The sequence below is a fragment of the Vespula vulgaris genome, chromosome 1 (assembly GCF_905475345.1).
Source record: "Vespula vulgaris chromosome 1, iyVesVulg1.1, whole genome shotgun sequence".
NCBI lineage: Eukaryota > Metazoa > Arthropoda > Insecta > Hymenoptera > Vespidae > Vespula > Vespula vulgaris.
Genome location: NC_066586.1, coordinates 14,378,053 through 14,405,666, shown reverse-complemented (window position 1 = coordinate 14,405,666; position 27,614 = coordinate 14,378,053). Strand labels below are relative to the sequence as shown.

General features: G+C 34.4%; 3 protein-coding genes across 6 annotated transcripts in view; 2 read left to right on the top strand and 1 right to left on the bottom strand.

The window, feature by feature from the left end:
* Nucleotides 1-18,982, bottom strand: part of LOC127066350 (filamin-A) — a 40,847-nt gene extending 21,865 nt beyond the window's left edge. The window contains exons 1-15 of one of the 4 annotated variants that reach the window (XM_050999972.1): nt 18,835-18,982; nt 18,093-18,331; nt 16,593-17,182; nt 14,502-14,791; nt 13,918-14,347; nt 5,775-6,124; nt 5,536-5,663; nt 4,836-4,850; nt 3,385-3,523; nt 2,811-3,095; nt 2,389-2,705; nt 1,875-2,301; nt 1,566-1,781; nt 1,112-1,499; nt 132-701 (exon numbers count right to left, since the gene is read on the bottom strand). In XM_050999972.1, coding sequence (XP_050855929.1) covers nt 132-701; nt 1,112-1,499; nt 1,566-1,781; nt 1,875-2,301; nt 2,389-2,705; nt 2,811-3,095; nt 3,385-3,523; nt 4,836-4,850; nt 5,536-5,663; nt 5,775-6,124; nt 13,918-14,257 — 3,175 coding nt within the window. In that variant the 5' untranslated portion in view covers nt 14,258-14,347; nt 14,502-14,791; nt 16,593-17,182; nt 18,093-18,331; nt 18,835-18,982. Of the gene's footprint in view, nt 1-131; nt 702-1,111; nt 1,500-1,565; nt 1,782-1,874; nt 2,302-2,388; nt 2,706-2,810; nt 3,096-3,384; nt 3,524-4,835; nt 4,851-5,535; nt 5,664-5,774; nt 6,125-13,917; nt 14,348-14,501; nt 14,792-16,592; nt 17,183-18,092; nt 18,332-18,834 lie in introns of those variants that run through there. The other 3 variants (XM_050999980.1, XM_050999990.1, XM_050999999.1) reach the window with 3 other exon arrangements.
* Nucleotides 18,983-19,650: 668 nt separating this feature from the next.
* On the top strand, nt 19,651-24,335 carry LOC127066379 (ubiquitin-like modifier-activating enzyme 1). Its single transcript, XM_051000037.1, has 2 exons — nt 19,651-20,017; nt 20,140-24,335. The coding sequence occupies exons 1-2, from the start codon at nt 19,651-19,653 to the stop codon at nt 22,914-22,916; spliced, it is 3,144 nt and encodes a 1,047-aa protein (XP_050855994.1). The 3' UTR covers nt 22,917-24,335.
* A 137-nt stretch (nt 24,336-24,472) lies between these two features.
* On the top strand, nt 24,473-27,490 carry LOC127066401 (CDK5RAP1-like protein). Its single transcript, XM_051000107.1, has 7 exons — nt 24,473-25,437; nt 25,520-25,756; nt 25,824-26,031; nt 26,119-26,439; nt 26,517-26,838; nt 26,909-27,058; nt 27,176-27,490. Exons 1-7 carry the CDS (start codon nt 25,137-25,139, stop codon nt 27,422-27,424), a joined length of 1,788 nt encoding a protein of 595 aa, XP_050856064.1. The 5' UTR covers nt 24,473-25,136; the 3' UTR covers nt 27,425-27,490.
* Nucleotides 27,491-27,614: the final 124 nt, after the last annotated feature.

Genomic DNA, 27,614 nt, shown 5'->3' with positions numbered 1-27,614 from the left:
GTAATAAATCCAATTCAATCATTACGATTACGAGCAACCTATTTGCCGTTTTGTATCCTTACACACGCACACTAACAATCACGGTTTTTCGCATTCCTAAAAACCATATTGCCCTGACGGCTTGACGATACCGTGTGGCTGAATTCCATTTCCGGTGACCTTGATTTTTGAAACGTCAGTATCGGGAACGACGATGGCCTGGAACGGTGAGCCAGGCACGTGTTGCTCATTGAAGGTAATATTTATCCCGTAATCGCCAACTTCGGTAGGGAGATAAGCAACGGAACAAGTGCCATCACCGTTGTCTCGACAATTAATGGCAGCTTCGCAAGGACCCTCGACGGTAACGCCAAGGCCACCTTGACCTGCACCTCTTGTATCGATAACAAATTCTGCTGGCTTGTTAACGACACCACGAGAAAGACCAGGTCCAGAAGCTCTGACTTTGCCAGGATCAGAACCATGAACGCAGTTGAGACGATAGGGCTGACTCGAGATTGGTTCACCGCCAAAACTGATGCCCAGCAAGTACTCGCCCAATTCCGTCGGTGTAAAGTTGACCAGATAACCTTCGTGCGTCGGTAAGATGTGGGCCTTAACGCGATTACCCGATGGCGCCGTTATAGCCACTTGAAAGTCAGCCACCTTTCCAGCATCCTGCGTTATCACGCGGAACTGCTGCAGGCTGTTCACCGGTGCAGCTGTGCGGAGAGCGTTTTTACGTATGTATGACTCTTCAAGAGTCTCTCAACTATTTAACGAGTCTTTCGTCTTGTTCGTACCTAGCGTCGTATCGTGTCCATCGTTGTACTTTGAACACGATATAACGTTTCTTTGTAAAAGCCTACTTCTTTCTTACGTACTCATTCATTTTTACGAATGACCTGTTATAAATAAAACTACGCGGGACATCATGGTATGTTTCGATATCCATGTTCTCTAGAATAATGATTCTTCTTGAAAGGAATGAAATCTCACGACATACGACATGATATTATGAAATAAATATGCATCGTTCGATAAATGAAATTTGGATTCGTTCGATAAAGATAATTATCAAATAAGCTGTATATGTATGTATGTATATATATATATTTATTTATATACTCACTAGGTTCAAGACCGTCCACTTTGATTCTGGAGACATCGATGTGCGGTTGAACATTAACCGCGATAGGACACGTAGGTACCTTGAGACCACCGTAATTGAGATTGACAAAATAATTTCCTGGTTGTGGAGCGACGTATCCTACGCTGTATGTATTGTCTTCGTTATCGGTCAAAGAAACAGGTAATTCTCGTCCATCTTCGCCGACTATGGTCACATCCATATTGCCAGGTCCAGCCTCGCGGCAATCGATATTAAAATGAGTAGGAACATTTGATTTTACACCTCTTTCGATACCTGGTCCGAAGGCTGTAACCGCAGCTGGGTTCAAAGGTGCAGCTACCTTTACTCTGTATGGAGACTTTTTGGTAGCTACGCCACCATAATTTACCTATAAGAAAATATTTAATTATATTGATTAATCACTCGTACACACGATGATAATTTAACAACTCACCATTATAACGTGCTGAGAAGCAGAAGTCGGTGTATAATACGCTTGTATCGTCCCGTCTCGTTTATCTTCGAGACGAACGGGAACTTGTCTACCAAAAACATCTTGAATAGCTACTTCCAAACGTGCTTGACCAGCTTTTCTAGGATCCACAATGAAATGAGTCGGTTTATCTTTCGCAACGCTATCCGCTTGAATTCCTGGACCATGTACCTCTACCTAAAAGCATATTTAACAAATAAATATTGTAATATGTACTTACATTGGTAAGAAAAAGAAGGTAGTCGGTTCGAACTAATAAGTCTAACAAACCTTTTCCGGATCGAAGTCGGTCTTTGGTACAATATTTGCGATGTAAGGAGACGATGGGATATCTTCGTTATCACAAAGTATATGTACAGCGTATTGTCCGGGTGCCGTAGGTAAGTAGGATACGTCAGCTGTTCCATCGCCATTATCGTGACATTCGATGTTTGCTTTAGAAGGTCCCTGAATCGAGAAACCAAGAGCTCCGGTTTCTCCGTTAGTATCTACGGTAAACCTGGCTGGATGTCCAACGATACCACTTTTAAGACCTGGACCAAAAGCCCAAATCGCGGACTCCTTGTACGGGCCAACGTTTACTTCGAATGGGGATTTTGGTATTTCTTTACCACCGAACGTAATCATTACTACATATCGACCTTCCTTCGTTGGTACGTAAGAACAATTATATGTGTTAGCGTCTGCTTTAGTCATCCTACGAAATATTCAACAAAACACATATATATATTTCAAACTATTTATAAGATTGTAAATCAGCGATAAAATCTTTAACTTGACTCACTGTACTGTTTGATTGATGCCTCCCGGACCAATTACTTTAATTTCCGGTACTCCTTCACCAGCGTCCTTGGTAACAACGACGAAATCTGCCGTATCATTAACTCTAACTCCTGTTGGTAAAAGTCCTCGGCCATAAGCTCGACATTTCTTCGCGTCGGAGACAGGAGCAACGTTCACACCAACCGGACTTCCGGGTATGAGTTTACCAGCGAAGAAGATATTAACGGAATGTAAACCAGTTACTGGAGAAACGTACTCACACCTTGTAACATCCGGGAAGATCTGACGTAATTTTACAGGCACCGTAGTTTTCGAACCCTATGAAATAAACGTGAATCATTGCATTGTACCTTTTCTTTTTCTTTTTTCAACGTCGATTAAATATTTCCTCATTATGTTTTATTTCTTATTATATATATTTACTTGTTGATCCAAAATGATAACTTCCGGTACACCACGACCAGCGTCCTTAGTGAATATGTCGAAGTAAGTAGGCCTATTCACGACGACTCCATCGCGTTGAAGACCTGGTCCACTTGCTGTTACTTTGCTAGGATCTCCCGCATGACCCTCAACACTGACCGTATATGGACTCTTTGGTATTTCCCTTCCGGCAAAGAGTATTTTCACTTTGTGAGGTCCTTCGATTCTTGGCGTATATGAAACGGAGTATGTAAGATTTCTATCCTTGTTGAATCTAACGTCAGTCTAGACAAATATTATATAAAATTACATATCAATGATTAAACGCATATGTATTAATAAATGCTTCTTATTTATTGTTTATCTCGCCTGTAAATATATTTCTTTCGTCATAAAACTTTTGCAATATTTTTAACTTCAATCTAACATCGATCTAAAGAAAAATTATATCAAATTACATAAACGATTAAAGGCATATATATATGTACACATGCACGTTGTTTATTTTTTATTTTCTTCGTCGTAGAACTTTTGCAATATTTTTAACGAAAAAGAAAAAGATGAAATTTCTTACTGGTATAGTGTTTCCTTTTGGATCTTCAACAAAGACTTCAACATTTCCCTTGCCAGCAGAAAATGTCTCAACAGTGAAATTGGCCGGTACTCCAACAACCGGACCAACTGATTCGATACCAGGTCCATATGCACGCACTCTGTATAAAGTAGAAAGCGTAAGAATAAAAGAAATAAAAAGAAAATTGACAAAATAACAAAAAAAAAAAGAATAAGAAAACGAAAGAAAAGAAAAAATACAATCGCGTTATCAAACGAGTTTGTCAAACGGTTATAAGCATTATTATATATTTTCTGTATCCTTTTTTTTTGTTTTAACCTGCTAAAATTTCTCCAGTTGTTTTTCCTTTTTTTCTTTTCGAAATCCAATTTCTTTCCTTTTATCAAACTTTTATTTTAATTATAATTTTTTATCAGTTATATGACTTTTATTGGTAATAAATCAATGCGTTAACAGGAAACAGGAGACACTTTTTACTTAACATCGACAGGCTAGATTAAAAAAATAAACAATTGAAATCATCTTAATAAAACGATTTGTAAACACGACGGTATATATCCGTTGATAGTTCTAATACAGGAGACATTAAACACATACTGATTAAATCAATTCTTATAGGTACATATATATATATATATATATATATATATATATATATATATATGTATGTATGTATGTATGTATGTATGTATGTAAGATACATTATAATACGAAAATCAATGCATGTACAACGATATTACAATGAGAATATTAAAGACGCAGAATATTTTTTGTTTTCTTCTTTTTTGAAATCGCGCGTCAAAGTTTTGTAGATTAAATATAGAAAAAAAAAAAAGAAAGAAAGAAAAAAAAATTAAAATATATTTTTTTCCCATCATTTTCTTTTAAATTATTTTTTCTCGTGTTAATGGTTAATCAATTTGCAAACGTTTACCCTTACTCGTGAGAACAAACGCATTTATATTATCGCACATTTAAACGCACTTTTGTTCGATATTTATGGCGTCACAAGCGATCCACTACATAAACCAAATCTAACAAAAAGCTCGTGATGTCACGCATTAGAGAAAATCAAAACAATACTGAACAAAACAAAACAAAAGAAAAAAAGAGAGAAGAAAAAAAAATAAAAAATAAAAGAGGAACGAGGAAAAGAAACAAAAGAAAAAAAAACCAACAACCAAATTTAAACGAATAGAAAATATTATGAAATTGGAACATATGAGAGCGTGTGAACAAAAAAGAAAAATAAAAAAAGAAAAAGATTAGAAGAAAAAAAAAAATACAAAAAAAAAATTGCTCCGATCGATCTGAATTTCACGGCTAAAAAGAGGCAGGGCGATTAATTGCATAAAACTAATAATACGATTTGTTTGTAAATTTATGAATACGTGTGAATATATATAGTATAGATTATACGCATGTCAAGACATCGTTGCTGCGCAACTTACCGCGGAGGGGGGATGCTGCGACCGAGAAATGAAATAAATTTATTAATTAGACATTTTGATTCGGTATTGAGAAATACGTTTTATCTACACCCCTCGTATGTATGTGTATATATATATATATATATATATATATATATATATGTGTGTGTGTATGTATATATATATATATACACATATATTTACTATACTAACTATGATAGAATGAAATATATATCTATCGTATTTTCCCAAGAAAAGGAGAAAATAAATAAAAAAAGAAAAAAAAATAATAACAATAAAAAATTAAAAAAGAAAAGACAATTCAATAGTAGGTTTGAAACCATCGACAATCATTGTATACAAGAAAAAATGATGTTCTTATTTTATCGAACAACTTAGATAAGTATGATTGATAGTCTCATACCTGACTATTATCAAAGGTATAGAAAAAGATGCACGTAAAGAGAGACTAAATCACAAAATACAAAAATAATCTGATACAAAGACAAGGAGAAAGAGAGAGAGAGAGAGAGAGAGAGAGAGAGAGAGAGACAGAAACAAAGAAAGAAAAGGAGAGAGAAAATAAAGAATCGAGGATCCAAAATAACATATCATGTGGCACTTCTCACTCTAATCAATGCATCAAAATGTAAGATAGGAAGGAGATCAAAAATAAATAGATCAAATTGCAAGATATATACGTAAATCAAATTATCCTTACCTATTGGGATTGGTACGAGGTCTCAAAGGTGCACCTTGTTTCAATTTAGCGTTTGGATATTGGGAGAGATACGTCATCATCGACATCTCATCGATGTTAGGATTAACCATCTCTTCTGGTTTTATCAGCTACGATAAGAAATAGATTCTTATTAATCTAATCTGATAAAGATATTCATCGATTAACGAAAAAAAAAGAAGAAGAAGAAAAAAAGAAAAATAAATTTTATTTGAACAAACCTGCGGTATATTGAGCCAATCATCAGCCAAGCCCATAGCTTCTGATGCATTTTGTACTGCATCTTTCGGATTCCAGTCTTGCCAATCTGGACAGAGACCTGGTGCAACTGCATCAACGAGAGCACCAACGGCTCGGCCATCGTTCCAATCGGAAGTGAAATTCGTGATTGGTAAATTTGGAACTTTTGATTGGACCCAATGCATCAGTCTTTGTTTCGGTGTTGCTCCTTTGTCGTAATTGTCTCCATCTTCGCCATCCCACATCGTCATCGAGATCGAATAATGAAGAATCAAGGTCCATATTAATCCTAAGATCAATTTCAACTTGCAATCGACGATGTCCGTGGAATCTGCGAATTATATATGTATTTTTTTTAATAATAGTAATAATAATAATAATAAGAAGAAGAAGAAGAAAGTATGCTTAAAGAAAATAAAAAATATGATTTTTCTGATTTTTCTAATACAATATTCGTAAAAAAAAAAAGAGAGAGAGAGAGAGAGAAACTTGAATCGATACTTATACATTATATATTACAAAATTAACATCCAATAGTGTAATTATCGCGATAACATAGAAATAGTTATTTTTAGTATCGACTAAGGTACGATCTTGATCACGGGAAATAACAATGAGATGATGGAACAACGTGAGAATAAACTTGCGTAATTTGCTCGAAGAAAAATCGAAAATTACCACGCCTTGGATGAAATCATAAGCGTGAGAGAGCCTACGCGTGTCAAACCTTTCGAGATAATAATTTTCAAAACAAACGCTTCTGGTTGACTTCCTCGTTCCTCCAATCTCAAAATAGTACTTAAGCGTGAACGTGATCTTGCTTAGAACGGACAACACGTATCTACGTGGTATATTATCCAAACGAAGAAAATCTATTTTTGTCTATTTCTCGTCTTCCATAAGAACACACGACAGTTATTATAATATAAGTGAAAAGATCATAAGGAAAAGGAGTTTTGGCAAATCTCAAGTCGCCATTAATTTGGATCTTCGGATTCAGCATTAAATCTCTGTCGTGGTACAAAGCGTAGGTATACATTTGGCAGACTCGTAATGTAACATCGGATAAAAAGTTTGGCCTGTTAAAGTGGGAATCGCCGTATGTTTATTCGCCGATGACTCAGATAGATTATTTTCAGCGAGGCTGCGATTACAATTGATTGCAATATAAACGTCAGTTGAGAAATCAAAGAAAGAAAAAAAAAAGAAAAGAAAAGAAAAAAGAAAAAGAAAGGAAACATGCAACGAATCCAGTCGGAGAGAAGAGGCAGCGATAACAAGAAGTAGGGGTTAATAACGTCGTGTAATACAAGCGTATAAGATACGTATACACACAAACTCACACGAATACTTTCGTAAGATTGAGATGAGATTTGATCTCACTAAAAATCATTAAACGTCCAACTCCAATGCCCTCCTTTCTCATTTCCTATCACGTCCTTTCGCTAGCCTAGTTATACCTTAGAAAATTTTTGGTCTCCAACTGTGTCAAGGTCATCAGTAGAATCTCACTTCTGTGACGTATTATATATATATACATATATATATATATACATATATATATATATAATATGTACATACATATATTCACATATAAATCGAAGTTATTGGGCTTTGAGAATATTTTGACGGCGATTCTCATTCGTGATTCTTCTAACGCAAAGCCCGTGACCCACTCACTCACTCACTCACTCGCTCACTCACTCACTCATTCACTCACTTACTCACTCACTCATTCTACGTGATCGCTCGACGTTTCTCGAGGCATTAAGAACATAAGTATATAAGTCCAAAATTAAAGCATGTGATTCATCGATGAGACTGAAGCGTTTCCATTGTCATCGAAATTAGAAATAGCACGTATAATATGTGTATGTGTATATAAATATTTTATATATGTATATTTGGCAACTATTTTACAAATACGATGGAATAATATTATATGTGTTCTGTATATATATAAGTGGCTGACTGTGTGCGTACATGAGTCGTCGTTTCGTTTAGCTTTCTGAAATTATTGGAACGATCAACTTCGTAGATATATATATACATTATATATATATATATATACAGAAAAAATCTTCGACAAGTAATTAACACCAGAAACGATTTCTCACAACAAGTAAGTAAACGACGACAATAGGTGTAAGTTTCAAAAGTAGACAAGTCTTGTTTTCGCTTTCTATCTCTCAACTCTTCAGCTTTCTCGTATTACTCTCGTTCCTCTTACCGAAGGAACAATGACACGCAGCTAAGATTTCGAGGCCTTAACCCTTCGGTGACCTTATTGTACTATGAAACGAGCCGTTTTAAAAATAAAAATAAAATAAAATAAAGAAGAAAAGAAACGAAAAGAAAAGAAAAGAAAAGAAAAGAAAAGAAAAGAACAAAATTCTTCAAAGATTCAAAAAATGAATTATGTTGATTTATCTCTGTGTGTACTTATATACATACATATGAATACGTATGTACATATATGTGTGTATATATAATATGTAAGAATTATTTGGAATACCGAATAGGCGCCAAGGTCATACCGATAAGGTATGGCAAATGATGACAAAGAATGATTTATTTCACGCCGAATAAAATATATGTTGCTTTCTATCCTAGGAATTTCTCGACCACATCCTGTGGACGTACATATGTATGACGTCATACATTCCACGATAAAACGAAAGGGAAGGCTTTTGCGGCTAGGGCTCTCCTTATAGCTTGATCTTGTATCGCTTCCTTTTTATTTTCTTCTTTTCTTTATTTATTTATTTTTTTGAAATCTTTTTTTAACATATTTTTTCTTTTTCTTTATCTACTTGGTAATCCTCTAACAAACGTTTCGAAAGTATTATATTGTTCGTTCGAATGTTTCTATAATGTACGTGAATCTACGAACATGAGTTTTAATATAAATAATATAATATAAGAATACACTATAATGTGTAGTATATACAATGTATGTCTGTATATATATATACATATTATATATATTGTATATATAATATTTTATTTATAATATGCGATATGAATATAATATATTATACATTATTTATAACATATATATGTGTATATGTATATGTATATAATTCAAAATTTTCTGTTTGGAGAGAATAATGTATAGAATCGATCGAAGGCACGCATGTGTGGTTAGGAATGAGAACTCTCAGCAAAAATCCTAGGATCGAGTTAAGAGATTCCAGGAAGAGCCAGAAGGACGTCTTCTTTTCGTTTGAGACAGAGAGAGATAGAAAGAGAGAGAGAGAGAAGAAATAAAAAAAAAGAGAGAAGAAAAAAAAATTGGTTGGGTTCGGAGAGGCTGGTTTTGTTGATCCTTCGCCGCTGGCTTCAGAAGATTCTATTCATGAAGCATTCTACTTTCGAGCAAAAAATGTCGGCGGATCTTTTGTTATCGCAAACGTTGACATAGAAATGAAATAACATTCAATGAGAGTAAAATAAAAAAAGAAGAAAAAAAATTGTGCATAATAATGACACAAGAATGGTTACCTGCAAGTAAAAAAAATATATATATATACACATAATGCATCAATTCAAATATAGTGTATGTATGTGCATGTATATATACCATACACGACATACACACACACACCACATTAAAATGATAGAATCGTGATGCATTTTACACGGTGTATCGATAAAAATTTATATAGGAAAGACTGAGCGTCACGGATAAATTTAACTTCTCTTGTAATACACAGAAGCCAAGAATATATAATAATAATAATAATAATAATAATAATAATAATAATAAAAATGATAATAATCATCGTCGTCGTCGTCATCATCATAATCATAATATTAATAAAATCACTAAAACATTAAAATGTCAAGAAAAAAATTGATAAGAATAATAGTAATCTCTTTGTGTTGAAGTCGTCCCTGTGGTAGGCATGAGCATATTTTGGAAACCCAGAAAACATACAAAACAATGACAACAAAAACAATAACAAAGACAACAATAACAACAACAACAATAATAGCACTATTAGTAGTAGTAGTAGTAGTAAAGTAATAGCACTGTAGTAGTAATATTAGTAGTAGTAGTAGTAGTAAAGTAATAGCACTGTAGTAGTAATATTAGTAGTAGTAGTAGTAAAGTAATAGCACTGTAGTAGTAATATTAGTAGTAGCAGCAGTGTAGTAGTAATAGTAGTAGTAGTAGTAGAGTAGTAGCAGTGTGTAATAATATTAATAGTAGTGTAGTGACAGTAATAGTAATAACAATAGTAATAGTAATAAGGATGTCCACGCCTACTAGACTGCGTTAATCGTTTGATTCAAGTTCAAAGTGAAGTATCATACTTGATCTCTCTCTCTCTCTCTCTCTCTCTCTCTCTCTCTCTCTCTCTCTCTCTCTCTCTCTCACTTTCTTTTCCTCTCTCTCTCTCTCCTTTTCTCTGTTAGCTTTTATTAAATCGAGCGAACATAAAAGAGAAAGAGAAAGAGGACTTAGAGATTAAAAGAAAGAGTTGAAATGTTTCTCAGAACGTGAAGACGAAAATTGAGAAGAAAAATTGAAAGTAACTGGTGCGTCTGAACGTACGATTAGAACGATGAGGTAATTCCTCGGACAATAATGACGTCATTGTCTACACCTGCCACGAAATACGTGTTACAAACCAGGAGACAGAAAGAGAAAAAGAAAAAAGAGAAAGAAAAGGAAGGTTAAGCGCCAAAGAATAGCAATTTAATATTTACTGGAAAGGATCGAAGAGAATGTACAACTCGGATCTTACTCAAAGACGAGACGATCTCGATCGAAAATTAGATCGACACGAGACACGTGTTCTCTTAAAGGCAATCTCGATCACGAACGCGTTAATTACAACGCCGTCATTGATTCGACGAGCTCGATGAACTCACAAGAGACTCTCTCTCTCTCTCTCTCTCTCTCTCTCTCTCTCTCTCTCTCTCTCTCTCTCTCTCTCTCTCTCTCTCTCTCTCTCTCTCTCTCTCTCTCTGGTCGACAGTAAAAGATCGATCTTTTTTCTTCTCCATGTACTTACGAGAGAAATCAAAGCTCTTTCGTGTCGTACACTTTTTTATTGCTATAAAAAAAGAAAAAAGAAAAAAAAGGGGAGAAAGAAAGAAGAAAGAAAAGAAAAAATGATGAAAAATTGTTCAATAAAAAATACAAAATAATGAATCTTTCTACAGGCCCTATTGTTCTTTCTCCTTTCCTCTCTATTTTTTCTTTTTCTTTTTTATCATTTAACGAATAATAATCTCTACGACATATAATGATTTCAAACGTGAATAGAATAGCTCTAAATAAACTAATCTTAATCTTATTGTATATACATGTACAGATATGTATTTTGCACACATAATACATACTAATGAAATTCTTATCGTAAAGATAAAGCTTACGCCCTGATAATTCGTTACCAAGCAGAAATGAATCGTAACTGTCGTTGAAAAAAAAAAAAAGAAAAGAAAAGAAAAAAGAAGAAAAAATATTGTCGAATAGAAGACGACTATAAAAATCGGTCGTAATTTTCGTTCAAAAGTAACACGACCGAAAGATTTTCTTGATGGAGTTGGCGGGAGAATCTGCGAAATGACGTCATACTTGCCAACGTAGTCGGACCACGTCACGCTTTAACAACGCGCGAGGAACGACAAAAATTTCTTCGAAAAATTCATCTTCGATGACAGAGACAACGAACTTGAAAATGACTTCAGTGAACGTTAGTAATGACATACCATATCTTGAAATAATTTATAAGATAATCGAACACAAAGTCTAACTAATTATAGATTAGACCAAGCTTGTTTTCACCACTGTTTAGTCCGATAACGAGAGAGGATGACTAATCGTAAGCAATTACGAAAAGTCTTATTAATTATTCCATGACACGATGAGGAGTTACTTTCTGGCGCCAGAGTAAATATATATATATAATTTGTATACGTATGTATATGTGTATGTATGTATATCGAGTGTCTCTGCATACTTAATTAACGATGAAATTCTTTTGCATCGAAAGAGGTCAAGCTACGTCATACGTACTTAGTAGAAATATATATATATATATATAATATATGTATAGACTTCAACGTGATTGATTTTCCAATTTTTCCTATGAAAATTTACAGCTATATAACGAGATATCTTGGTACATGAAGATAATTTGGACGTATCCAATAAAACGGATACATGGAAGCCAAGGGCGAGAAGAGATCGTGATGCTCCTGCTGGTAATGATGACGTAATGAAGTGGTTTTGATATGATAAAAATTACGCTGCTATTACGTGTCTAAATGACGATGACCAAGAGCCCCGGAACAGGACGACCATGTCCCACAACGGCATCACTCTTTTGCTCTCTAATATTGTATGGTATAGTATTATAGTATAGTATAATATATATATATATATATATATATATATATATATATATATATATATATGCTAGACGTATCTTACTTTGATCTTTTGATACAAATCTCGAAACTCGTGGCCGTATTTAATCTCACTTTTTCCAAAGTACTTAACTATCTTAATATACTAATAAGTATATTACGTAAATTATAATTAATATATTTATTATATTTATAATATAATATATGTATTTGTATAAATATATATATATATATTCGTCTAAAAAATATACGAAATTTCTTATATCCCAATATTAACATATTAGTAAAGTAAAATAAAAAATATATATAATATAATAATATATGTTACATTAAAGAGAAAGAGAGTATCGCTATTGATAACCGCATACTTCTAGATGTGTCTCTAATTGCGTCTATGATGTCACTCGAAAACCGTTATAATCGATAAACACTGTATATACTCAAATTACAGAGAGACGAACGATTCCTTTAGAATCATATAGAATCGACGACTCGGCGAAAGTGCTCCGGGCTAAAGATTTCTCGCTGACGAAACGTCTCGAATTTTGCATCGTTAGGTTTTCGACGATCCGTCGAATACTTGAGTACCCGTAGGAAATAAAATTTCATAAAAAATGAAAAATACCAAAGATACGTATGTAACCGTCGTCGAAATAATTTTTTCGTTTCTTTATTTCTCTCTCCACTCTTTTTTTTCTTTTTTTTTTTTTCTTATCGACCTCGTACGAGATAAGAAAAAAGGATTAATCGCACACCTCTCAAAGAGTAATACATGCAATAAAAATTACTGTAACTTTTAAACAAGAACGAAGACTTCGACTTCGTGTCGATCATCCGATAGTTTCAATCTTCACGTTCTGGCAGACGCGTCTATACGGTTATCAAACCACAATGTCAATGTCAAAGCCAATAACTCCGACCGAAGAGAATCTATATTATTATACACGTACGTACATACATACATAAATATATATATATATATACGTAATATACCGGCGTGTCTTGGCTAACGATGAACGCATGGTTATCCGTTTACTTTGTAGAATAAGGAGTAACGATAAAAAGAATGTTTTCGTTTAGACGAATTACCAGAAAGGGAAGAAATATTTTTTCAACGAAACAATAACAATTTCAAGAGATAGTATCAATATATGTAAGTAGATATTTTCTTTTTCAGATTTACATACATACGTCAAATTAACAACTATGATATATATATATATATATATATATATATATATATATATCACCTTCAATATTAATTCAAAAAAAATAATGACAAAGTCAAATGAAAAAATAAATATATATTTTTTCATTTGTATATATTTGTGTATATACATACGTACATAGAGACACACATATATATATGGATGATAATGTAGAGACATTATCATTGAATTATTGTTATTATAACATCGAGAAGAAGGACGGATCAATCAATGTTTTCCGTCCCATCTTCAGAAAGAGATACACCACGCGGTGCGTTCTCGCGTATGCGTGGCGGGCGCGCGCCTGCGTGTTCGGCGAATAAGACAACAATAACAACAACAGTAGTGCACGGTATCACAGATAGAATTTGGAAATTTTCCACGCGCGTGCGTTCGAAGAGTGAACGAATTTTTGTCTCCCATGTAAGAAACATTATCACGTTTATAACGGTAGATAGATAGGTAAAGATCGGAGATAGAGATGAATAAAATTATGAAAGAAAAAAAAAAAAAAAGAGTTTGATTTACTCACCGATGCTGACGATGCGTATACCCTCGTCCTCCAAAAATTTTAATGCCACCGAGACATTTTCCAATTTCTGTGAGCGAAAGGTAGGTCTTTGATTATGTTTTGGTAATCGTTTTTGGGAGAGCACCTCGATCAGGCTGACCAATTTGAGACCGTCCGACAGGTCGCACTCGAGGTCGTCTATGTTCTTGTTGATGGCCTTGAGATGTTCGTTCGCCCATCTCGTAAAGGTGTTCTGTTGTATACGCTTCCACTGTGCATCCTCGGCCAGCTCGCGTTCGACCATCTCGCACTCTTCCTCCTCGGAGTTCTCGCACTTGACTGACTTATCATTCTGATTCATTTTATCGGCCGGCTCTGTTGCTGATGGTGGTGGTGATGGTGATGGTGGTGGTGGTGGTGATGATGGTGGTGGTGGTGGTAACCGGGCACCCTGTTAACAGGCAGTAGTCATGGTGGGGAGAGGAATGCTAACGCTACCTGACTCTCTGAATCTACACATACGTATATCTATACGTACACACACACACACACACACACATATGTTAATATCTATATGTATATGTCCATAACACGTATTTATTTACTTCGTGTGTATCGAAAGGCAATCGTTCAATGTAGTAGTGACGTCAGTTCTCCGAGGTATACCGACGGCGTTTCTCGGATCAGCTGGAGAAACTCGTGAGACGTGTGCGCGCGCAATCTGTCGAGTAATCCTGGAGCTCGCTGGAGTTCAGACCCGTCTTTACCCTCTTCCTCTATCTCTCTATCGTTATATACTCTCCGTTTACTATCGGAATCCTCTCCTTACGTGGTACGACGACCGAGACCAGTTTTCAACAGTACAAAGATACGATACGTGCTGCCTTCTCTGAAACTTAAAACGTTTTATTCATCGTTAACGATATAGGACACGTGTAAAATACACGCCTAAGCGTACGTTTACGTGCGTGCACGTAACGAGGTGAGGTCAGGGTTGAATCGACGAATCTTTTTTTTCTTCTCTTTTTCTCTCTCTCTCTTTTTTTTTTTCTCTTTTTCTTCTTCCATTCGGGACAGCGAAAGTCTCATCTGCATGGTGTTGCAATTTCATTAACGTTTTCCCATACGTCGCCTCCAAAATAAATTAATTAAACTTTCGATTCGCTAAAGTATTCGATAAAGCTCGAAGAAACTTCGTTAAGTTCGTAAGATTGTCCCGTACCGGACGAACTCTACTAAAAACTATTCGTATAAATCCTTATTTCGATAAATAATAATCGAGTACCATTCGAATCCATGACATAGAGATGCAAATCTTGGTTTGACTTAGAATACCCCATCCGCTAAGGCTCAGTGCCAAGATATTTTTGGGATATGAAGATATATTCGATTTTTTCCCAAGGTCTAATATTACGAGCTAAGGGTAAACTTTGTAATCACTCTACTTCGAAGATCTATGACTGTGAAACTTTCGCTAATCGTGGTATATCTCATTAGATAAGAGAATGATATATACATGTTATATGATAATTTATAAACTGATAATATTAACTTTCGTCGTTGTAATTCGAATCATAGAAATATTAGATCGAATCATATTTCTCAACAATCCATCGATTTCTTTCGCGAACATGTTAAATTTAGAAAAACATTATTCCATTTCTAATATATCTTCATATCGATTTGTTAATCAAGTTCAAAGTAATTAAAATAATAATCTCGTTGGACGTTAGAATAAAAGTTACAATTACATATGAAGAATTGAACGCGAATGTGAGTGAGTTAGAAAGTACACTTATCCAATAATAGCGTAGTTTAAAAATAGACACGACGATTCCTTCTTTTTTATTTTTAACAAAAGAAACGTTTATTCCTGGAAATTCTGATAGAAAATAATAATCGATCTTCGAAGAGGTAAACAAAAATCTTTTCAACAAAATAAAGTTGACCAAAAGAACGTAAATAAATATCTAAAGAACGTAAATAAGAGATAAATATAACCGAAAGAACGTAAAAAAAGGAAGAAAATAAGAAAAAGGAAAAATTTCACGTACGAATCAAATCGGAAGGATTACGACCAACGAATTTAAAGATATTACCACAAAAAAACACATGAGAATATTTTCGCGGGAATCGTATTTAAATTTCACAGTCTAAAAAGAGAGAGAGAGAGAGAGAAATAAAGAGATAGAAAAAACTGACAGTATGAAAGAGAAGAACGATATGACGTTCGCACGACACTTAACTTAACTAAATGCACTTAATAAATTGTTATAATTTTAATAATACGATCATGTGTACGTATGTTTATGTATCTGATGATTTATGTATATATGTGTGTATGTATCTGAGAGTTTCTCCCTCTCTCTCTCTCTTTTTCTCAATTGAACGAAAAAATGAATCTTAAACGTACACGCACATATACACATAAACACAAGAATGCACACGCGCGAATAAAATCCACGTATATATTTACATACATATTTACGTACACAGATATAACAATCGTTCTCCGATGTATTCTCAGGAGAGTAATAAGTAAATAAGTAACTAACTAACTAACTAACTATCCAACTAACTAATTGATTAATTAAGTAAACGAGTTAACAAGTAAGCAAGTAAGCAAATAAGCAAGCAAGTAAATCAGTAAGTAAGTAAGTAAGTAAGTAAGTAAAGTATCTTCGTTTCGTTCGTACGTTTCGAGCGTGACTCTTTTCGCGGTGGCTTACAGCAGTTTACTGACGTTTACTGGCGCCGAATCGGGAGAGAGAAGACATCGAAGGTAGTTACTCCGCGCGTTCTAAGGTTCTCCAAGAATAGTTCGCGGTCCCTCGCCTTCGGCATCCTCGGCCCTCACTGAGGGGTGAGGGGCTGTTCTATATATACACGCATGAATCTCCTCTTCCTCTAATTCTTCTCCTCCTCTTCATCTTTCTCTTTCCGTCACCTCCACTTCCATCTCCACCTTCACCTCTTTCCTCCTTCACCATTACCTCCCTGTCCCTCCTTTTATATTCCTTTTACTCTTAACACTCATCTCCTACCTTTTCTCGATTATCTCTTTCTCTTTAACCTAATCTAATCGTCTACACTACATATATTCCTTTGTAAATACGTATTTATATATTACATTCGTAGAAACATGAGTGAGGATCGATGAGGGACGGTATACAGTTGTTCGAGAACATCTCGGTGGTGAGAAATATCGTTGCGATACCGTCGATGACTCTTCGTTCTCTTACGTAGATCGTTGCGTATCGTATGACTCCATTGACGATGATAGAAGCTGCAAAATAATTCCCGCTGAACTCTTCTTTTTTTTTTTATTTTTTTATTTTATTTTATTTTATTATTTTTTTTTTTATATATATATATACATTCGAGACGAATTAACGTATCGGAGAAAAATTATACGATTAATAATAAATACATCTTGTACACGGGAAAAAAAAATAATTTTTATTCTTCATACTTGTCCTATCCTATCTATTTTTATAATCCTTTATGTCTCTTTATTTTGCAAACAATTGAAATGTAAATGATGTTGATTCGTAAAGAAAATGTTATACATGTAACATTTTTTTTTTTCTTTTCTTTTCTTTTCTTTTAATCTTTTTTTCTTTCTATTTTATCAAAGATTTAATTAATTAAAAAAAAAAACCTGTGACACTGCATGTTGTTTTACTACGTAAGAATCATTAAAGGTAGGCTGACCTATTAACACCAGAATATATTGTATACATATACATATACATATATATATATATATGTATGTATATAGGTATATATGTATATACGAGAGTAAGTAAAATAAGGAATGTCTTTGGGTGTAGTTTTAAAACCGTTATCCATATATGGACTTGTCGTGGAAGCAAGTGAACGCCAAATATATATATATATACTCTTACAAGTTTCAAACTCATCGAGTCTTGTAAACCATACAAGGACGAAGAACGATCTACGCGCTTTTATCGTCATGTTCTTTCGTAATTACCTTCGTAAAACTGTTTTTCTTATAAACTCATACGACTTTCATTCGGTTATTCGAACGACATTTGTTTTGTTGGTTAACCAAAATTAAATATCGTGAAAGCTTCTACGACTTATCGTGTAAAACACGAAATAAATAGAAAAGTTAAGAATAACGAATTCGTACGAAAGATAATAGAAAAAGAATAATTCATTTAATTACTTACCTCTCTCACACACATCTCTCTAGTCGAGAAGTTCGATTCGAATGTTTCCAAACGCTTTAGAAACTTGTTAAAACGTTATTTCAAATATTCTTTTCGAATATCTTCGCGCCTTCTCGTACGTTTAGTAATTTCGTTTCTCCGAAAGCTCTGCAGATGGCGCGGTGAATCGTATAAACGTTCGTCATGACAAATAATGGTTTTCTTGAAATATGATATCTCATACTTGATACTATTGATTCCTGAAAATAAAATGATTTTGCGACGATATAATACACCAACGTATATAGCATATATCGATACAAACATATACATATATATATATGTATGTATGTATGTATGTATGATGTATGTATGTATATATGTATGTTTCTATGTGCATTCAATTGATGCAACTACGATAAAAATCGATAGTAAAATTAGACAAAGAAATGAATTAGAAATCGATAGGAAATGAAAAGTGACGATAGCAGACAAAGGAAACTGTGAATCGAGCCGTAGATACTTAGTAAAAAATTGGACGAGTATGAAATCACTTCCGGTTTCCAGTCACAAATCGATTCAATCGTGCAACCTCATTTTTACTAAGATCCTTTGTTTCCAACTTCATTTGACTAAATCGATAAAGCGAAAGATATATTATCGTTGTAATGAGCATGCGAAGAAATATAAGTGTTATTCGCGAGAAAACATAACATCGAACATAGTATCGAAAAAATGAACGTAAAGAAAACTATCGGCTTACCTCGATTAATCATTTTTCGTATCCTTTTGTAAAACACGAAGCACAAAGGAGAGGAGCCCTCGTCGTTTCCTGGAGGTTTACGAACACACGAAAAATAAGCTACTTTACCGACCGTCCGGCTGGCAACACATTCGTGTTTCAAGAGGGACGCATCAATGTGGCGAGATCGGTTGGGAGTACGTCGTACGTGATATTGGCGAATGAAAGTGCAAGAATTTTTAATCGTTGCAAAGAAGTAACGAATTTGCGACGAGAACGTGTAGACTCGGTGTCGATGAGTTGGATCGTCGCATACAAAGGTACGAGCTTTATTAATCTATTATATAGACTTTGCGTCGAAGTTTATCTAAAGGAGAAAGGAAGAAAAAGAAGGTGAATGAGAATAATTGTATCGTCATTGAGGAAAGGAGAAAAGGAAAAATAAATACGGAAAGAAAAGAGAAATATAGAGGTATAAAGAAAGAAAGAAAGAAAGAAAGAAAGAAAGAAAGGAGGAAGAAGAAGACGGGAAGGGATAGAGAGAGAGTGAGAGAGAGAGAGAGAGAGAGAAGGAGTGAGTGAGAGAGTGTGTGTGAGAGAGAGAGAGAGAGAGAGAGAGTGAGATAAAGGAAAGAGAAAGAAAGGAGAGAAACGGAAGAAAGGTAGGAGGCGAAGGGGGCGCCCGTGTAGAGTGGTCGTGCGTCTGCTGCTGGTGTGGTGGTAGTGCGCGCGTTGTAAGCTCTGAAATTCGGTGATTGAAAAAATAAAGGTGCTAAGTCGGCCGGGTTGAAAAGAAGAACGAATCGACGGACATAATACGGCGATCCGTGAAGTCCGATGTCTAGTGCTGAGGTGGTGGAGAGTTCCGTTGACCCCCCAGCCAAGAAGCGACGCGTTGCTGCCACAACGGGAGGTGCCGACGACTCCGCGACGATCGCAGACATGGCGAAAAACGGCTCGACATCCCGGGCTCCCGCCGAAATCGACGAGAGTCTTTATTCCAGGCAGCTCTACGTCCTTGGGCACGATGCAATGCGTCGTATGGCAACATCCGACGTCCTGATTTCTGGATTAGGTGGTCTTGGTGTAGAGGTTGCAAAGAATGTCATCCTTGGCGGTGTCAAATCTGTCACGTTACACGACGATGCCGTATGTCAACTCTCAGATCTTGGTTCGCAATTTTATCTCACCGAGGAAGATATAGGTAAGTGCTAACGTCGGCTCTACAATTCTATCTAAGTACGTTGAACGCGAAGGACTTGAGCGCGAGCCGTTTTACTTTTAACGGGATCTAAATATACATTTGATAATAACTCTCATTTTTAGGTAAAAATCGTGCTGCTGCCTGTTGTCAACGCCTTTCGGAACTTAACAACTATGTCCCTACTTCTTACTATTCGGGACCATTAACGGAATCTTTTATCAAGAAATTTAGAGTCGTCGTTCTGTCGGAAACTCCTCTTTCCGGACAATTACGCATTTCTCAAATTACTCATGAGAACGATATAGCGCTTATTATAGCAGATACTCGTGGTCTCTTTTCTCAGGTATTCTGTGATTTTGGTAATTCATTCACTGTTGTAGACACCAATGGTGAACCGCCTGTGAGTGCTATGATTGCTAGTATTTCGAAGGATTCAGAAGGAGTCATTACGTGTTTAGATGATACACGTCATGGTATGGAAGATGGCGATTACGTAACTTTCTCAGAGATTCAAGGCATGACAGAGCTTAATGGTTGTGAACCTAAAAAGATAAAAGTACTCGGACCGTACACCTTTAGCATTGGGGATACGTCTACTTATTCGGAATATATAAGAGGTGGAATCGTAACGCAGGTTAAGATACCAAAATCGATGCATTTTCTACCGCTTGATGAAGCTTTGAAAAAACCAGAATTCTTAGTAACAGATTATGGAAAATTCGATTATCCTAAACAATTGCATTTAGCGTTTAAAGCTTTAGATCGCTATCGTGAGAGCGAGGGAAGAATGCCTAGACCGTGGAATCAAGAAGATGCTGACGCATTTATTGGCATAGTAGAAAGTATTAAAAAAGAAACGGAGGATGATATTGAGATCAATAACGACTTAATGACAACATTTGCTAAAATCTCTGCCGGTGATTTGAATCCTATGAATGCTACGATAGGTGGAATTGTAGCTCAAGAAGTAATGAAAGCTTGTACTGGAAAATTCCATCCTATATATCAGTGGTTGTACTTTGATGCAATCGAATGTCTGCCTAAAGATCAACCTAAAGAAAAAGATTGCAGTCCTCTCGGTACCCGTTACGATCGGCAAATAGCTGTTTTTGGACGACCATTCCAATCCAAGATCGGTAGCCTAAAATATTTTGTTGTCGGAGCAGGTGCCATTGGTTGTGAGCTTTTGAAGAATTTTGCTATGATAGGAGTCGGATCAGAAAATGGTTACGTTACTGTAACAGATATGGACTTGATAGAAAAGTCGAATTTGAATAGACAATTTTTGTTCAGACCATCCGACGTGCAAAGATCAAAATCGTCTACAGCCGCAAGAGTTATCAAGGGAATGAATCCTGACATGAAAGTCATCGCTCATGAAAACAGAGTTTGCGCAGAAACGGAGAAGATATACAATGATGAATTCTTTGAAGATCTCGATGGAGTTGCTAATGCTTTGGATAATGTTAATGCACGCATTTATATGGATCGTCGATGCGTCTATTATCGTAAATCTCTGTTGGAATCTGGTACATTAGGTACAAAGGGTAATACTCAAGTGGTTGTCCCGTTTTTAACCGAGTCGTATAGTTCCTCGCAAGATCCGCCAGAAAAAAGTATACCTATTTGTACTTTAAAGAATTTCCCTAATGCAATAGAACATACTCTACAATGGGCTAGAGATTATTTTGAAGGTTTATTCAGACAAGCCGCTGAAAATGCTGCTCAATATATTTCCGATTCTCAGTTTGTAGAAAGAACGTTGAAACTGCCTGGTACACAGCCGCTAGAAGTACTAGAATCTGTTAAAACTGCATTGATAGACGAAAGACCTAAAACATTTGCGGATTGCATTGCATGGGCTCGTTGTCATTGGCAAGAGCAATATAGTAATCAAATCAGACAGTTACTTTTTAATTTCCCGCCGGATCAAGTAACATCGAGCGGACAACTGTTTTGGTCTGGACCAAAACGTTGTCCCGATCCCTTGGTTTTTGATGTAAACAATACTTTGCATATGGATTATATCATTGCTGCTGCCAATCTAAAGGCGAAAGTCTATGGAATTAAAACTAATCGGGATCTCGAAGAAATTACTAAAATTGTTTCTACCGTTCAAGTACCAGAATTTACTCCAAAATCGGGTGTCAAAATAGCAGAAACAGATTCTCAAGTTCAAGTATCTAATGGCAGTGGAAATATTGATCATGAAAGGCTAAGTCAGTTACAAGAAGAATTGCCAAAAGTTGATGAACTCGATGGCTTAGTACTATATCCTCAAGAATTTGAAAAAGATGATGATTCTAATTTCCATATAGACTTCATTGTGGCAGCATCGAATTTACGTGCTACCAACTACAAAATTGCACCTGCAGATAGGCATAAGAGTAAGCTTATAGCTGGAAAGATTATTCCAGCCATAGCTACCACAACATCTGTAGTAGCTGGACTGGTATGCCTAGAGTTATATAAATTAACTAGAGGTGTTAGAGACTTATCTGTTTATAAAAATGGTTTTGTTAATCTGGCCTTACCATTCTTTGGATTCTCTGAACCTATTTCTGCACCTAAATTAAAATACTATGATACGGAATGGACATTATGGGATCGATTCGAAGTAAGGGGAGAACTTACGCTCAAAGAATTCTTAAATTATTTCAAAAAGCATCATAATCTCGAAGTCACTATGCTATCTCAAGGTGTATGCATGTTATATTCGTTCTTTATGCCAAAACCAAAATGCGAAGAGCGTATGGGCCTATTGATGTCCGAGGTTGTCAAGAAAGTATCAAAGAAAAAATTGGAGCCACATGTAAGAGCATTGGTATTTGAACTCTGCTGTAACGATGCCGAAGGAAACGATGTTGAAGTCCCATATGTACGCTACACTTTAGCCTGATTCTCCTTGAACATTCACCAGTAAACAAGAAAAATGTCTACTTAATTGACTTAGCCTTAGTGATTTTTACAAATTTCTATTTTACAATGCCGATACAGGAGGTAATTCATTTTTGTCTTTGTATAAGATGTAAGGTTCATAAAATAAGAATACAAGTTTATTTCTTTTGTCAGCGCTTGGTAGCATTTTCAGTGCTTGAATGTATCTTACTCGGACGATCCCCCCTTCATTTACTGGTTTACATTAAGAGGTTCTAAATTTTGAGATCATGCTTTTTATTATCATATTTTTCTACTATTTTGCTACTCCTTAATTCTAAACTTGTCGCTTGATTCATTCATTAATCCTTTGTGTAACTGGATAAATTTAGATATTTCGCTAAGCTTCGAATATTATCTCACAAAGGACAACATTTCAGTAAACTGAGAAAAACAAAAAAAAAATAAATAAATAAGTAAATAAATAAAACTAGAAGCATTTACAATCTCATATAAAACATTCAATACGAGTTACAAATGTGGGTATAATAAATGTGTTAATATTATATGTGAGCTTGAAATTTGCCATGAAGTTTACGTGAGAATATTTTTAACGATTAATGTGAAGCTGAAAGAGTGTCCTAGATATTATCAAATTTATAGAAAGATAATCATGAAGCGAACAGTTGTGGCTTTAAAGAAATAATATTAAAAGAATTAATTGTTAGATTTACAAAGAAAAAAAAAAAAAAGAAAAAAGAAAAGAAAAGGGAATCATCATGGTAAGAGCATTCTTATTATCTGACTTTACTATTTTATATATAACAGTAAATTGTAAATTATTAGCCAATACTTGCAATATATCCTTAGAGAGACGTCACAATTACAATTAATACATTTAATAGATGTGAACAAAAAAATCAGTGTTGCGTAGCGGAGATAAAATATCTTGCCTCTTATCTTATTTTTCCCTTTACGATTACAGTTTACGTGTATGCACAAAAAAATGTGCTCATTTTGTTAGTCCCTTTTTCTTTTCACGCTTTTATATATTTAACATGAAATTTCGTGCGATTAAAATAACGTGCAGAATAAATAACGATGAATTTTGTCTATATCCGCTTAGTAAAAAAAAAAGTCATTACGACATAATGGACGAACAATTGATTGATTGAAGCTGCTTGTGATTGATTAAACTTGGTAGATAAGAAAAAAAAAAAAATGAAAAACACGCATTTGAGAAAGCCTTTAAAAAATAAAAAAAAAGAAAAGAAAGAAAGAAAAAAAAAATTACACGTCACACCAAGGATGTCAGGAAAGGAAGATATTTTAATTTTAGAAGAATCCAGATATTTATTGTATTATTTTATCGATAAGTCGTAAATAGATGTGTTTGGATTTCAAAAACATAGTAAATATAATAATGAAATAAAATTGGAAATTTGTGTTAATTTATTTGAATGTTGATTGTTTCTAACTTTTGTTTTCTTTGTTACGAGATATGTTAACCGTTTGATTGAAAATTTAAGGTAATGCTATATACACATACACACACTTATGTTTTTCCGTAAGATTGTTTTTATCCATTCTACCAAGTTCAAGTAATATTTCTATATAACTACACATATCTTATAAAATGCAATCAAAAGAATTGAATATCGTATAAGTCAGAAATTTGTACAAACGAGATAAACACACGTATATTTCGATTTGCTGTATAACCTTTGAAAATTTATAAAGAACAATTTTTAATGATCGTTAATATGCGACGTTTCATCGAAAAATTATTACATCAAATAAATTTGTATTTACCGTATAGCAAACCGTCGATCGTAGAATCTTTATAGGTATGCCCTTTCATTTGTCCGAATTTCCTTTACCGCGAAATTTATTCTTATGTTATTTTCAACATGTTTCTTATTATAAACATTATATCGATAAATCCATTAAGTTCTTATACATTATCGATATTGTGAAAACAGAATGTGTATTTACAAATAAGATTTAAAAGAAAGAATAATATAACTGAATATAAGAATATTTGCCGCTAGAGAGCGCTGGAGAGTCATTAGACATCTGTGGATCATGGAGGAATGGCGGAAATCACAGAGATTAGGTTAGAATTTCAATATTCTTCGTGCGATTTAGATCTGTAAGTACAATAAAAATTTATCGATGTGTAAGTCTCGTATAAAATGATTGTGTTTAGTGCCGTGTATATGTGAAATATATAATAATAAAAATGAAAGGGATTACTAAGTTATTTCATGTCTCGTCGAAACAATGTTTAAATAAATATGTACGACTATGGAAGATCGTCAATACTCATAACATTTATACTTATCGTAAACTAAGTACTACTGCATCTAACGTCGATAACTTTAGTGATAATAAAAAAGAAAAAATAAAATATTTACCCAAAGATGGGTTATCTCTTCGAGACTTTTTGATAGAAACCAATGAACAGAGCGACAATGTTTCTGATATTCCTACCGTAGAAAATATTCCATACATTCAGAATATACATGGCCAAAATCAGAAAGGTAAATATAAATAAGGATATTTATTTATGCGTGGGATTGTCTTTTTACAAAAATATTTCTATTATTCTTATTTGCGTTTCAGTCTTTTTTGAAATTCACGGTTGTGCAATGAATGTCAACGATACAGAGGTAATATGGTCTATATTAAAAAATCATGGTTATCAACTTACAAATGATATCAAAAATGCTGATATTGTGCTATTAGTTACTTGCGCTATTAGAGATGGCGCGGAACAAAAAATATGGAATAAGTTATTTCATTTAAGTCATATGAAACAAAAAAGAAAAGGAAAAATTCCTTTAAAAATTGGATTATTAGGTAAGATCAACGTATTAAGGGTTACTATGATTTTTTCTCGTCGTTTCATTATTTGTTCATGCGATAGGATGTATGGCCGAACGTTTAAAACATAAAATATTGGATAAAGAACATACGGTAGATGTGATTGCTGGTCCGGATAGTTACAAAGATTTACCAAGACTTTTAGCACAAACTGACAAAGAAACTGCTATTAACGTTTTACTATCGCTCGATGAGACGTATGCAGATATCTTGCCTGTTAGACTTGATTCAAATTCTGTCAGTGCGTTTGTGTAATGTATTTGAAATCTCCAACTTTAATTACATTATCCAATCTCAAATATAATTTATATTTTATATGATTTTACTATTACTTGTAGTTCCATTATGCGAGGATGTGACAATATGTGTACATATTGTATAGTACCGTTTACAAGGGGAAGGGAAAGATCAAGACCGATTGATAGTATTGTTAATGAAATTCGGCATTTATCGGACGAGGGTATAAAGGAAGTTATTCTTTTAGGACAGAATGTAAATAGTTACAGAGATTTGTCACAGTCAGATTTTTATACATCTTCAAATACGGAAACTAATCTTGCTAAAGGATTTAAAACAGTATATAAAAATAAAAAGGGTGGATTAAGATTCAGTGACTTGTTAGATAAGATATCGCTAATTAATCCAGAAATGAGAATAAGGTAATTATTTTAAGAAATATATTTTGAGGAATAATAGAAACAGTAAAATGATATTTGTTAAAATGACCTTTTCTTAGATTTACGTCACCGCATCCAAAAGATTTTCCCGACGAAGTACTCGAATTAATAGCAGAAAGGCCAAATATTTCTAAGCAGATTCATTTACCTGCTCAAAGTGGTAATTCCGCTGTGTTAGAAAGAATGAGACGTGGATATACAAGGGAGGCATATATAGATCTTGTACATCGTATACGTGATATTCTTCCGGAAGTCGCTTTATCCAGTGATTTTATTGCTGGTTTTTGTGGGGAGACTGAGGAAGAATTTCAGGATACCTTATCATTGATCAAATTAGTCAAATATAATACTGCCTTTCTATTTGCATATAGTATGAGAGAGGTAATCTATCGACTAATCAGGATATGCATACATAAATATTCGTTCATAAATATTTGTTGTACAAATGTAGAAAACGACAGCATATCGTCGATACAAAGATGACGTCGAAGCAAACGTTAAAGCAGATAGACTCCAAAGAATGATAGCATTGTACAGAAAAGAGGCAGAAAAGTTAAATAGTACATATATAGGTCAAAAACAGCTTGTACTCGTGGAAGGTGTAAGTTTTTCTTTTCTTTTTCTTTTTCGTTCTAATAGATATATGTATAGATATACAGTATAATCGTGAAAAGTATTTATTACATCGATATGACATGTGTACATTTATTTTTGGTAGGTGAGTAGGAAGTGTGATCAGAAATTTCAAGGAAGAAATGATAAAAATACAAGAGTTTTACTTCCTTGTGCCACTATACCTATCAGTGAGCATTCAACTACCACAAGAAAAATACAAGCTGGTGATTACGTAGTCGTGAAAATTTACAAATCTAATTCAATGACGTTAATGGGAGATCCTCTTTATCACTCTTCCATCTCTGACTTCACTTCTGATACTGAAAGAATAAAGCATCAGTATACTCTTTAATGTGTAACAGTAGACACATTGTACCAATTATTAGGAGCATAAAAAATATAATGTCATGATATAAAATTGCATCATAAATTTCTATTGCATTAGGATAATCTAAACATTAAATCGAAAACTTGTACATAGTATGACACACACATGCACACGTAGCGCAATAAATATTCTTAATTTATATTTTTCTGATGCA